The sequence below is a fragment of the Scyliorhinus canicula genome, chromosome 15 (assembly GCF_902713615.1).
Source record: "Scyliorhinus canicula chromosome 15, sScyCan1.1, whole genome shotgun sequence".
NCBI classification, from domain to species: domain Eukaryota; kingdom Metazoa; phylum Chordata; class Chondrichthyes; order Carcharhiniformes; family Scyliorhinidae; genus Scyliorhinus; species Scyliorhinus canicula.
Window position 1 is genome coordinate 16,690,307 of NC_052160.1, and position 14,776 is coordinate 16,705,082.

A 14,776-nucleotide genomic window follows, 5' to 3' on the forward strand; every position below is an offset into this window, starting at 1 on the left:
GGGGAGGTGGTTGAGGGGGGGGGGGGGGGGGCGGTAAGGGTGGTGCATAAATTATACTTGTAAATGGCAGATACCCCACCTTGCTTTAAGTTGTTAATTAGCTTTTCTTTATTATTATTATGTTTTTTTGTGTTTTCTTTATGTAGTGGTGTGAAAAATTTTGAATAAAAACAAATAAAAGAAATTGGAACATGGCAGATGTCATTAGGTCAGTTAGATAATGACTCGCCAGTAACCCTATACTTATCAGGTCATTGCAGAATTAGATTGCCGTAGTGAGTAAGCTAGTATAGAATGACTGAGAAGTCCACACTATTGCAGGCATAAGCTAATAATTAAACATAATAAAATAGAGAGATTCTTAATGAATAAATAAATAACCTCTAATGTAAATTTCCCTTAACCAGACATCAGCTGTGAAGGCAACTGCAAAATACTATGGATGCTGGAAATCTGAAATACAAACAGAAAATGCTAGAAATACTCAGCTGGTCTGGCAGCATCTAGAAAGCAAACAGAGGCAACATTTTTCTTCATGGCCTTTCATCAGAACTGGGTAAAATTAGAAATAAAAAGGGCAGCATGGTGGTGCAATGGTTAGCGCTGCTGTCTCACAGTGCTGAGGACCCAGGTTCAATCCCGGCTCTGGGTTACTGTCCGTGTGGAATTTGCACGTTCTCCCCATGCTTCTGTGGGTTTTGCCCCCACAACCCAACGATGTGCAGGGTAGGTGCATTGACCCCGCAGAATTGCCACTTAATTGGAATAACTGAATTGGGTACTCTAAAATTAGAAATAAAAAGCAGAAAATGTTGGTTAAATTGATGGCAGCACCTCTGTTTCTCCTCCACAGTGGCTACCAGGCTTGGCTGAAATATTTCCAGATCATTGGTAATACTCCAGGCCGGGTTTTCTCAGTGTCAGAGAGAAAGAGAGACGGGTGCGCGACGGGGGTGAGTCGCAAATCCCGGACTGGATAATACATTACGTCATGGCGCTGACAAAGCCGGCCAATCAGCGGCTCCCGGCGGGGCAGGAGGGCGGATGATTGACGTGGGTCGCAGCCATTCAGCGCGCGGGCCGGGCAGGGTGGCGGGTGTGATTGGTGGGGTGGGGGAAGGTCGGGCGCTCCAATGAGCTGGGCGGGCGGCCCGGGGAGGCCGCTTGTTCGGTGGGAGGAGGAGGAGGAGTATTTATCTTTGGCTCCAACCTTAATGGCGGCCTGAGGGGGGAAAGATGTGGTACAGGGACAACTGGAGCTTTGAGGTGAAGAGGAGATAGTTTATTTGGAAAGGTATTTATGATTTTGTAAGGATTGTTTAATTAAAAAAATAAATAAACGATGCTTCCTGTGGGCGGGCGGCGGGCCCTGGTCTGTTATATATTTCAGGCCCACGATCTGTTGCTCCATTTTCTCTCGGGATGTTTAATGAGGAATTGTTCACAGGCCTGACGCACTTTATACCCACGCTGCGGGGATCATAATGTGGAAACAGAACCACCCTTTAGTATTTCACGATCAGACTGAAATCTGCAGCCAGCGAGAGGGAGGGAGGGGCGGATATTGAGTAAAGTCACCCAGGCACAGGCTGCACCTCCAGCTGGTTTAGTTAAAATAACTTGGATTTGAACCAGCTGTACGAGGCGTTGTTTTTTTTGGCCACAGGTGCTTGGAAGTGTGAATTCCGTTGAGGGCATTGACTTGCCGATAACCCCCCCCCCCCCCTGTGTGTGTTTTATTCATTAAAGAGTTCTTTCTCCCACAGGGGGCGAATTGAGTGGAAGTGTCACGTGAGAGTGTCTGAGTTAAAATTGCTTCTAAAAGAAAAGTTGTTGGTGGGTGGTTGGAAGAAGAGGGGTTTTGGTGGTGGCACAGTGGTTAGCACTGCTGCCCAACAATGCCAGGGTTCAATTCCAGCCTTGGGTGACATTCCAGCCTTGGGTGACTGGGGAGTTTGCACATTCTCCCCTTGTAGGTTCCTCCCACAGTCCAAAGATAGTAATAATTTTTATTGTCACAAGTAGGCTTACATTAATATTGCAATCAAGTTACTGTAAAAGCCCCTAGTCATAGAATCGTACAATTTACAGTGCTGAAGGATGCCATTTGGCCCATTGAGTATCTACCCTATCACTGTAACCCATAAACCCCCACTTAACCTTTTTGGACACAAAGGGTGATTTACCATAGCCAATCCACCTAACCTGCACATCTTTGGACTGTGAGAGGAAACCAGAGCACCCGGAGGAATCTCACGCAGACACAGGGAGAACGTGCAGACTCCACACAGAAAGTGACCCAAGCTGAGACCTTGAAGCTGTGAAGCCATAGTGCTAACCACTATACTACTGCATTGCCCTGGTTATGCAAGTTAGTTAGGGTTGTGAGGGTTTGGGAATAGCGGAGTAGGCTTGGGTAGGGTTTTATTTCAGAGTCGGTGAAGACTTGATGGGCCAAATTACCTCCTGCACTAAAGGATTTCTATGGTTCTAAACATTTCTCTGTTGACTTTTTCGAAAAGGGGAAATGAAATGAAAATTGCTTATTGTCACGAGTAGGCTTCAATGAAGTTACTGTGAAAAGCCCCTAGTCGCCACATTCCGGCGCCTGTCCGGGGAGGCTGGTACGGGAATCGAACCGTGCTGTTGGTCTGCTTTAAAAGCCAGCGATTTAGCCCAGTGAGCTAAACCAGCCCCTGGAGTAAAAGGGGAGTATTGTAGCGGGAACATTTGTATTTATGCTGGGCCTTATTTTTAAATCTCAAAGCTCTTTGCAATTAAGGCGATAAGATGTATGCCCTTCGGCCCATCAAGTCTGCTCTCCCATTCAATGAGTTTGTGACTGGATATAATCCTCAACTCTACTTTCCTGCCTTATTCCCATTACTGATAAAAAATCTATCCATCTCAGCTTTGAACGCACCTTGAACCCAGCCTCTGCAACTGTCTATGTAAAGAATTCCACAGATTCACTACCCTCAGAAGAAATTCCTCCTCCTCAGTCTTAAATGGGTGACCCCTTACTCTTAATAATATGCAGTCTGGTCCTAGACTCTGTCATAGGGGGAAACAACTCTCAGCATCTACCATGTCAAGCCCCCTGAGAATCCAGTTGTCTGAATAAGTTTGCCTCTCATTCATCTAAACTCCAATGAGTACAAGCCATAGCTACTTAAATAACTTTCTCCTCCAAAAGAAAATTCCTCCATACCTGGGATTAACCTAGTGCACCTTCTCTAAACTGGCTCCAATGCCAGTATGTGTTTCCTTAGATAAGGGAGCCAAAACTTCACCATATTCCAGGTGTGGTCTAACTAGTGCCATGTATAGGCTTAGCAAGATTTCCCTATTTTCTATCCTTTTGAAATAAAGGCCAATATTCCATTTGCCTTCCCAGTTAAACCTTCTGAACATGCATGCTACCTTTTTGTGAATTATGTATGATGACCTCCCAAATTATTTTTTGCTGCAATTTTCTTCAGTCTTCTTCCATTTATTCTTCCTCCCAATATTCAGTTCCTCTTTTCTTCCTCCCAAAATCAGATCAACCACTTAGCATCGACCTAGGCACTGGAAATTACAACTTCGCACCTGTCAATTCCGCAAAACAATCCTTGCATAACGTCTGTGGTTTATGCCAAAATTGGGAGAGTTCTCCCACAGACTAATTGAACAACAACCTGACATATACTCATGGAAACATCCCAGCACCATCAGCCCTGAGTATGTCCTGTCCAATAGCAGGGCAGAGCCACTAGAACTGCACACACTACTCCAAATGTGGCCTTACCAAGGTTTTGTACAGCTGTATCATCACCTCACGGCTCTTAAATTCAATCCCTCTGCTAATGAACGCTAGCACACCATAGGCCGCCTTCACAGCTCTATCCACTTGAGTGGCAACTTTTAAAGATCTATAAACATAGACCCCAAGATCTCTCTGCTCCTCTACAGTTGTTAAAGAAAATTATGAATGAGTGTTTTTAAGATGTTTGACAAATGCCATTGCTACCATATGGTTCACTGGTTCTGTACAATGTATACTGGGTGAATGGACATGGAAGTGCCATGAGTTAGCATGGAGATTGAGAGGGGCCATTGGTTTGGGGTCTTGAATTAACATGCAGTGTATGTGAGGGGCCATTGTTTGAGGGGATTGAAATGGCATGAAGAATGTGAAGGGCCATTGGTTGGGGGGTCTTGGATTGGCATAGAGGGGTGAGAGGCCATTGGGGACAGGTGGGGGGGGGGTCATGAGATGGCATGGAGGTCACATGGGGTGTGAGGGATGAGGGCTGGGGCCGCTAAAATATAAGCAAACAACTGGGACAATGTCCCAGAGAACTAAGACAGGTCTTTTAAGTAGCCCATGTCGGCACTTGGTCACCCCTGTTGCTGCCTTCCATATACTTCTGAGGCCGGTGAGCTTGACTCCCTTGCGCACCTGCACCCTGAAGCAAAGATGTGGGTTTGACAGGGCACCTTAGGCGGGTTGGGAAACTTTGTGATCCAAGCTATCTGGCTCTGTAGCAAAAATCTGGCCAAAAAACTCATGAAATAATTTCTGAGGATTACAGGGTGATTACATTTTTAAAAAAAAATTAAATTTAGAGCGCCCAATTCATTTTTTCCAATTAAGGGGCAATTTAGCATGGTCAATCCACCTAGCCTGCGCATCTTTTTGGGTTGTGGGGGCGAAACCCACGCAAACACGGCGCAAATGTGCAAACTCCACACGGACAGTGACCCAGAGCTGGGATCGAACCTGGGACCTCGGCGTTGTGAGGGAACAGGGCTAACCCACTGCACCACTGTACTGCCCATAATTATATTTATAACCTTCCTTCCAACAATGTTATCACTGGGTCAGAAAGTTGAGAGATTGAGTCCAAATTAGTATTTATACTGTTAATGCAACTGTACCTTCCACCACTGTACTGAGTATTGAATTGTAGTCTTGCTGTCATTTTGGAAAACTGATGATGCCTTTCTATTTTGGCGATTCAGGTTATATGTATGATGCAATTGAAGGAAGAACAGGAGATTTCTCCAGTATCCTGGCCAAAGTTACTCTGCAAGCAATATCACCAAAAAAAACTGGTCAACTATTTGGCAACCTGATTGCTATTTGTGGAATGTTGCTGGCCCAGAATGGTCATGTTTGCCTAGGTAAGTCACTGCATTTCAATGCAATTCATTGCACATGTGTTGATGTTTCAGTGCATCAAGACACTTTATAAAAGGAAATTTATTACTAGCAAATTTCATATTGATCTGCTCACAGTAAGTGATGTGTTGCCCAATAATGAGTAAAGTAAGCACAAAGTGTTACTCTGCCACAAACCGGTATTTGTTCTTGGGATGTTTGTTACACTGGCACGGTTGTATTGCCCATTCATAATTGCAATTGATTTCACAACTGAGCTGCTTCCTTGGCCACTTTTTTTAATGTCACCTTGGATTTTGTTACAGTTCTCCTTGTCCTTTCACTTCTGGTATTTGATTAAGACATTTTATGGTGATTAAGACATTGTATGCATCTAGACTGGTGCAGACAAAACTGGGTAGAATTTGGCAAGATGTTAACCAGAGGAATTCATTTTTGGATGGGTAATTTGTATTGTTGGGATCCTGGACAAAAACCCAACTATTTGTAATTTGTAAAACTGTGAGGAAATGTTACTGTCCCACAGTAGTGATAACACTGACCCATAGGTATATTTTATGTTAAAACAAACTTTAATTTAAACACAGAATTAACCACACCAGAACAAAGGAATAGCTTTACAGTTAATAGTTGCAACAGTTCTGAAGTAAAAGAGAAACCTTTAACTAACGTCCTAAATCTGCCACTTTATTCCAATTAAGCAAACCAATATATTGTAAATACCACTCATGAATAAAGTTAGCAACCAGGTTTCTACTTGCTTTTCTCTGTGCAGAATCTTTGGAGAGAGAACCTTTCAGGACCAAACTGAAAAACTCTGCTTAAATGAGAGTTCTCGGCCCAACTGCCTTTTCAGACAGACCTGGCTCCTCCCATTAACGACATAATCTGTACCCAAATCATACGGCATTCTTTTGTTTCTTCAAGATGTCCCTTGACTGACTTGTTTAGCCAGGACCAATCATAATATCCCTCATATTTTATCCAAACCCAAGGGGTCCTTTAAATGTAAACAATATTCGATTAGCAAGCTATCTGTAAACAAATAAATGGTTCTCAATATCTATTAGCAGAACATTTCACCTGCAAATCAATGATTACCTCTCTGTTAGGACACCTTAATCACAGCTCTAGCAGTCATACAATATTTGTATCTTAACCCAGGTTCTAATAATATTACTGCAATAAAATATGACAATTTCTTACATTGATCACAATATAAGAAGGCTGATGAACATCATGGATTTGTGCACTATATCTTTGTGTTGTTGACTTTAGTTTGAATCCAATCTGTATGGCCTATCCTGACAGTAACCACAACTCTGTTATTGTAGGATATGTGTCCATAACACTAAATAGACAATCTCAGTTGGAGGCTATAAAGATGATAGTTGTGGGAAGTTGAATAGTTCTTGGAGAAGGGGCCCTATTCTGTGACTAGGCAGTGTTGAAAAACCTGTCTTTGCATTCTTGGCAATGGTCAAAATGGTCTCTTCCCTTGGTGCAAGTTGGCTGTTCTAAATTGTACGCAGCCTCTTCAATTTAAGTGGTTTTGAACTGATCAAAGTACTATATAATTTTAACATAACTTTTCAGCTTTTGAATTCTATTCTAATAATGCGCCCCAGAGCTTTGCACTCGTGTGGCTTTGTGAACCTACGTTGCTACTTTTAATGAATAATGTATCTGAACCCTTAAAACACATTTTGTGCCTCTATCCCATTTAAAGTCTTATTTTCCCAGGATTAAGTTGCCTCCTTATTCTTCTTGCCTAAATGCACCACTTTTCCTTTTAGACACCCAATATGTAAGTTTTTTTTAATATCTTGTTGGATTTTGTTACAGTTCTCTGCTTCACAGCTCCAGTGGTCCCAGGTTCGATTCCCGGTTGGGTCACTGTCTGTGTGGAGTCTGCACGTCCTCCCCGCGTGTGCGTGGGTTTCCTCCGGGTGCTCCGGTTTCCTCCCACAGTCCAAAGATGTGCGGGTTAGGTGGATTGGCCGTGTTAAATTGCCCGTAGTGTAAGGTTAATGGGGGGATTGTTGGGTTACGGGTATACGGGTTACGTGGGTTTAAGTCGGGTGATCATTGCTCGGCACAACATCGAGGGCCGAAGGGCCTGTCTGTGCTGTACTGTTCTATGTTCTCCTTGTTCTTTCACTTCTGGTATTTGATTCAAATCTAAACCAAAAGGAGAAGAGGAAAGTATAATTGATAACTGGGTGAACTATTTAGATCATATTCCGACTGGCCCTGTTAGCCGTTGCACAATTCAGCATTAAATGCATTATAAGGGGGCACCACGGTAGCATAGTGATTAGCACAATGCTTCACAGCTTCAGGGTCCCAGGTTCGATTCCTGGCTTGGGCCACTGTCTGTGCGGAGTTCTCCCGTCTGTGTGTGGGTTTCCTCCAGGCGCTCCGGTTTCCTCGCACAGTCCAAAGATGTGCAGGTTAGGTGGATTGGCCATGCTAAATTGCCCTTAGTGTCCAAAATTGCCCTTCGTGTTGGGTGGGGTTACTGGGTTATGGCGATAGGGTGGAGGTGTGGGCTTGGGTAGGGTGCTCTTTCCAAGAGCCGGTGCAGACTCGATGGGCCAATGCACTGTAAATTCTCTGATTCTAAAATGCTATGAAAAACTGTTATTGGGACAGGGTAGTATTGGCAAGACTGCATTTATTGCTCAACTGACAGCTGTGGCTTGCTCGACTTAGGAGTCATCCACATGTTGCAGACTGGAGTAGTTGGGAGTGACAGTAATCCAGCAGTTTGTGTTTGCATGTTTATTGAATTCAATTTTGCATCTTTCTATGGTGGAACTTGAATCAGCAACCTTCACATTCCATTCCACTCTACTTGGGGGTGGGATAGTCAGCACAGACAGCGAAGCAGTGGTTTGCATTAACTAGTCCCAGCATGGCCCTGGAATGTGTAATGGCTTCAGCATGGGGGATAAAGTATCAGTCCTCTGGCCGAGAGGTGGGTTGTTGCCTAGGAGCTGAAGGCAGTAGATTGTGGCTTTATTCAGTTCAGGGAGTCACTTCTGCTTCCAGATGCTGCAATGTTAATACAAGCTTCAGTGTTGCTCTTTTAAAAGTACTCAAAAGTACTCCTGAGTGCTAAATATAACACAGGCAGTTACCTCTTGCTTTTATTCACCTCCAGCAATAAATGAGAGGGAGCATGTGGACATTTTGTTACAAAGATCAAAAGCACGTGTTCATCTACCTTTGCCTTCCCCCTAGCCTGCTGGACCTAACTTTGTCGAAATTTTCTTCCATCCTCCCCTTCCCTATCTCTAATTCAGAGCTTTCTTTTGGTTTATTTATTCTTTGCTCATGTCTTCTTTAAGCTCATCTTGTCGATTTGGCCCATCTTCTGCTCTCTAGATCCTATTCCCATGAAATTCACGACCATACTTTCTGGCTCCCATGTTAGCTGATCTTTACAGCTCTCTCTCAAATACAGCACCTCCCCCCACTTCAAATTTGGCATTATCACACCCTCCTCAAAAACAAACGCTTGATCCCCGCAAACTACTAATCTAGCTCTAATTTTACTTTCCTCAGTCTTGAGCCTGTTATCACCTCCTAAATCTGTGGTCATCTCTCTTAAAGCTTCATGTTTCAATTCCTCAAATCAGGTCACAGTATTGAAACAGCTCCTATTAGAGTCTCAAGTAACATCTTATGTGACCATGACAAAGGTAAACAATACGTCCTTGACCTGTCTGCAGAGTTTGACATGGTTGACAATGCAATTCTTCCCCAGTGCATTTCCACCATTAGATCATAGAATTTACAGTGCAGAAGGAGGTCATTCGGCCCATCGAGTCTGCACTGGCTCTTGGAAAGAGCACCCTACCCAAGGTCAACACCTCCACCCTATCCCCATAACACAGTAACCCCACTCAACACTAAGGGCAATTTTGGACACTAAGGGCAATTTATCATGGCCAATCCACCTAACCCGCACATCTTTGGACTGGGAGGAAACCGGAGCACCCGGAGGAAACCCATGCGCACACGGGGAGGACGTGCAGACTCCGCACAGACAGTGACCCAAGCCGGAATCGAACCTGGGACCCTGGAGCTGTGAAGCCATTGTGCTGTCCACAATGCTACCGTTGGCTGGGTGGGTTTGCTCTTGCTTGGTTCCATTCTTATCTGTTCGCTCATCCACCTGTAATGCTTCCACTCCTGCACCATCATCTATGGTGTTGCCCTCCTAATTCTCATCTACATGCTGCCTCTTGACTTACATCAGAAAACACACCAGATTTCATACTCCGCTCTGCGTCATGGCTTGACCCCCTCCACTCCCTCTGAACTGTTGAGACGTCTTGTCTAATATCCAGTACTAGATGAGCAGAAATTTCCTTCAACTAAATATGGGAAGACAGAACACGTTGTCTTCAGTCCCTAGCACAAACTCTGTTCCCTTGCCACCAACTTTATCCCTCTTCCTGGCAATTGTCTGAGCCTGAACCAATCTGTTCACAACCTGGACCCCTAACTTAAATCTGACCACACATCTGCAACTTTGTTAAGATTGCTTATTTCCAACCTGTAACACAATAGAATCCCTACAGTGCAGAAGGAGGCCTTTCGGCCCATTGAGTCTGCACTGACCCTCTGAAAGAGCACCCTACATTGGCCCATATGCTGCCCCATCCCAGTACCACAGTTAACCACATCCCTGGACACAGTGCAATTTAGCAAGACCAATCCACCTAACCTGCACATCTTTGGACTGTGGGAGGAAACCGGAGCACCTGGACGAATCCCATACAGACACGGGGAGAACATGCAAACCCTACAGTCACACAAGGCCACATTTGAACCCGGATCCCAGGACCTGTGAGGCAACAGTGCAAACCACTGTACCACGGTGCAGCCAATTGCCTGACTTCACCTTTGCCTCAGCACATAGAACATAGAACAGTACAGCACAGAACAGCACAGCACGCACACACAGGGAGGACGTGCAGACTCCACACAGACAGTGATCCAGCCGGGAATCGAACCTGGGACCCTGGAGCTGTGAAGCATTTATGCTAACCACCCTGCTACCGTGCTGCCCTTCACCTTTGCCTCAGCACATCTTTTGCTCATTCATGCTGTTGTTGATTCTAAACTTCACTATTCCAGAGCCTTCCTGGCTAGCTGTCCTTTATTCTTTTGCATTATTTTCATATCCAACCCATTGAAAACATGAAGCCATTCAAATCGCTGATGCTGTGTCCTAACTTTTTTTTAAATAAAAATTTAGAGTGCCCAATTTTTTCCAATTAAGGGGCAATTTAGAGTGGCCAATCCACCTAGCCTGCACATCTTTTGGGTTGTGGGGGTGAAACCGACGCAGACACGGGGAGAATGTGCAAACTCCACACGGACAGTGACCCAGGGCCGGGATTCGATCCCGGGTCCTGAGTGCCGTAGGCAGCAATGCTAACCACTGTGCCACCGTTCTGCCCGCTGTGTCCTATCACCAAGTACTGCTCCCATCTTCCCTGTGCTGGCTGACTGACATTGGCTTTTGTGTAGGCAATGTCTTGATTTTGAAAATTCTCACCTTTGTTTTGTTTGTGGCCTCACCCCACCCTATCACTGTAGTCTCCTCCAACCGTACAACACCCACCGGAGATCTCTGCGCTTGGCCAATTGGGACCTCCAATACACTCCTGATTTTGACCACTTCACCTTTGGTTGTCATGCCTTCAGTTGCCACGATACTAAAGTTTAGAATTCCCTCCCTCCACCACTCCACTTCTCCTTTTAAGGTGCTCCCTGATCATTTTGGTGGTAATCTGTCTCAATATCTCCTTGTGAGACTCAGTATCCAGTTTTGTTTGACCAGACTCCTGTATAGCATATATTTTAAAAATTAAGGGCAATTTAGGATGGCCAATCAACCTACTCTGCATATCTTTGCATTGTGGGGCTGGGACCCGCACGGGTGGGGGGGGGGTAGAGAAATGTGCAAACTCCACACGGACAGTGACTCGGGATAGAACCCGGGTCCTCGGTGCCATGAGGCAGCAGTGCTAACCACAACGCTACCATGCCGCCCCTCCTGTATAGCATCTTGAGATATTTTATTACTTTAAGCACATTCTATATATGCAATTTGTTGTTGAAGTGAATGAAGCTGTTTCCTCTCATTGGCAGTGCAAATATGATGTGTCCTAGTAAATCTTTAATTACAGTTTCCCATAGCTGCAATAAGAAGAAAATCAAACTTCCAAAGCTTCAGTGGTGATCAAATGGAGGCTGATGTGGGATTCCGCAATAGGCAAAGATACAAGGAACAGTGGGAGGAGCTGGAGGACAGTACATTACCAGAGCCATCTTGTCAGCTTTCTGCCAATGAATTTTCCTGCCATTGCTGCTATGAAATTTTAGTAAACCCAACGACTTTAAACTGCGGACACAGTTTCTGCCGACATTGCTTGGCACTGTGGTGGGATGCTTCCAGGAAAACAGAGTGCCCAGAATGCAGAGAAAAATGGGAGGGATTTCCTAAAGTTAACATCGTCTTAAGGTACGGAATTGAGAAACCATCTTGTCCTGCGAACAAAATATCTTTCAGAAGCTAAGAGCAAAATGAGTTGAATTTGTATTAAATGCAATGTACAATGAAAATTCATTTTGTAAATATCTATAGTCAGTTTTTGCTTTTTATTTAGGAATGTAGAATTGACAAAAGTTTTTAATGATAATTCACTTTTCTACCGTATGCTTATAGGTGCAGTATTTTCCGTTGGCTAGCTTTTACTTGAAGGTCTAGTACTGTTTAGCATGGTTCACTTTTGTCAGTATGTCTGAAGGTAGCTTAATTTTAGCTAATGCATAGCAATGACCTGAGCTGTTGTAGTACCCTCTCAATTTATGTTTTGTCTAAAGGTGACTCCACTAACAATTTTTTGTAGCCAGAAAAATAGCTGAAACTGCATTGTGATGCCACTAACATTGTATGTATTATGGCCATGTGGTTGCCATGGCCAATGAGCAGCAGTGGCCATTGATCAATGATAAAATGTTTTAGTCTCATTGTTTCATGGACAAACACGGTGTTCAAAACACAATGACTAGGAATTACAACAGAAAGGTTCAGCTGATCACCAGGCATCACTCTGTACTGCACAGCTCTCCATTTTATGCTGAATTGCATAGTCCACTTATGACCCTGGAATAGGTCTTGAAGGGTTTTTATTGTATTTCTAAAAATTTCAATTCAAAATGGCTGTGTTTTTAGCAATATCAACAATACCCCCCCCACTCCCCCAAATATTACCTCAACATTAAGAAAGTAGTTTTTTGTTGTAGATGGGGAATGGAATTGACCAAACTGTTGACTCCCTCTCCTACTTTATCATAATTGTTATAACCCATGTTCATTGATTGGAAATTTTGCAACGGTTGATCTGATTCTTTGAATAGATTCAACTTGAAAGAAATTCTCACACCATTTATGTACTTAATAAAGTCTCTGTACAAAAGCTGTGCACATCTCCAAATTAAATCTTGAACATGATTATTGTCTGGTGTAGGTCCTTCATCTTGCTTGAAGAATCAATACGGGGAATGCATTTCTGTTATTTGCTCACTTGCTTGGGAATTTGAACTGAGTAAAACATAGGCATTGGGCAGAGGAATTCCAGCTCTTGTGATGTGAGAATCCTCATTACTATGCTATTACAACGCACTTCTGTTTAATTTGATTTTATGCCAGTCTTCCCTTCATTTCTCTTGATCTTTCAAGCTGGTTGGTATAACCCAACAACACTGAGGCTTTTGGTGTCTTTTTTTCTCTGCTTCATTTTGAAAAGGAGGTTGTGGAGGAATGTAGCACTGAGACTTTTAAACATTTTTGAACTCGAGCTTTTTGTCATGATTTAGAATTTTTCATGTTTCCCATTCTTTCAGTCTTCATTGCAAAGTAAGCAACCTAAACATTCTAAATAATTTAATTTTCTACTGGGGTTAATTATTTTCATTTGTTTTATTTTTGAGAGCAAATTGATAGGAGACTAATCCAGGCATTTAAATGTTGGAAGTGTTTGGTTACTTGCACAGTTTGAATCTTTGCAACATTACCAGATTTTATTTTCCTCCATTTTTTTCTTTCACTTCTCATCTCTTGATGGTACTGGCTAATTACGACTGGGGGAAATTTGCATGAGCAGTGGCAGTCCCCCACGTGTTGGCCCAATTAACCATTATTGGTGTTTGAGCCGAAGCAGTGAGCTTTAACAGGCAGTTGGACTTTCAAGATTATAACAGCTGAGCTTTCAGTCTTCAGCCAATGACAAAACCTGGGCACTTTCCAGTAAAAAGAGTTTGGGGAAGCGCACAGTGGACGGGGGGTAGTCGATTGTTGCAGCCGTGGCTTATGCTTGTGAATGTGGCTCAGATGAAGAACTGAATGTCATATGAGGCAGTGCACATTCTCCCCGTGTCTGCATGGGTCTCACCCCCACAACCCAAAGATGTGCAGGTTAGGTGGATTGGCCACACTAAATTGCCCCTTAATTGGAAAAAAAGAATTGGGTATTCTAAATTTAAAATAAATATGAGGCAGTGCAGTTATCCACTGAACCATTCAGTGTGTGAGGCAGTTTCAATGAAAATTGCCGATAGAGATGCTATTTATGTTCTTCTCCATTTCATAGCCAATCAGCTACAAAGAAAATGCAGACCTACAGGACATGCCAGTAATTGTTATTAAATGCCAGTTGTTCCTTAATTTATCTCTCTCATCCTTCATGCTGACCTGAACTATGGTACCTATCCCTTCAGTTAGAGCTTCTGTTTTTCTAGTACAAAAAGTCAGATGTTTACAAGTCTTTGAGTCATGTATATTTTCCATGTTTTGTGTCTCTGTCCTCACCAGGGATGCGGTTGAGAAGCTGTTCCCTGATGATGTCACACGACGACAGGAGGAGACAAGGAACAACATTAAAATCTCAAATAGTGTTTTGGCGTTCCAGAAATATGGTAATGAACAGTCAAGACCTTTCAACAACTCGGGGAATTGGCGGCGAGGAGGTGGTTTTTTCTCAGGAGTACTAACTTCGTTAACTTGTGTGGCAGTAAGTATCCGTTTAAAGTTGTGTGAGAGTGTGTACATACTCATCATTTTCAGGTCCTATTGAGTGATTAAATAATCTTTGATTTGTACTCGGAAGATTTACTAAATCAATGACGTGTTTTCCAACCTCTTGATGTGATTACTAAAATTACTGCATAATTACCTTAATGAAAGATAGAAAAAAGATTAATATCACGTTTGTGCCACTAAGTAAACAAACTGATTTCTGTGGTGGAGGAAAACTGTTTTGCATTACAATTTTATCACTTCATTCTATTCTTTTATTTGATTGAACTGTAAAATCAAGTTTGGCACAAAACTAATTAGAATGGAAATTTAATTGCATTTACAATATATGAATTCATGCACAATAATTTTTTTTAAAAGTCTGTCAAACACCAAACTTGAAGCAAAATGAGAAGGTGAAACAATTTGAGAAATCTCCTGCCCACTTAGCATTGCTATTACAATTACTCCATTGGAATGAGAGAGCACCTTAAGAGACTTTCACTTTT

General features: G+C 43.1%; 1 protein-coding gene across 1 annotated transcript in view; it reads left to right on the forward strand.

Moving 5' to 3' along the window:
* The first annotated feature begins 1,137 nt into the window (after positions 1–1,137).
* The window catches only part of LOC119977984 (bifunctional apoptosis regulator-like), a 32,009-nt gene continuing 18,370 nt past the window's right edge, over positions 1,138–14,776 (forward strand). The window contains exons 1-4 of the mRNA XM_038819252.1: positions 1,138–1,294; positions 5,008–5,169; positions 11,377–11,711; positions 14,064–14,262. Coding sequence (XP_038675180.1) covers positions 11,434–11,711; positions 14,064–14,262 — 477 coding nt within the window. The 5' untranslated portion in view covers positions 1,138–1,294; positions 5,008–5,169; positions 11,377–11,433. The remainder of the gene's footprint in view (positions 1,295–5,007; positions 5,170–11,376; positions 11,712–14,063; positions 14,263–14,776) is intronic.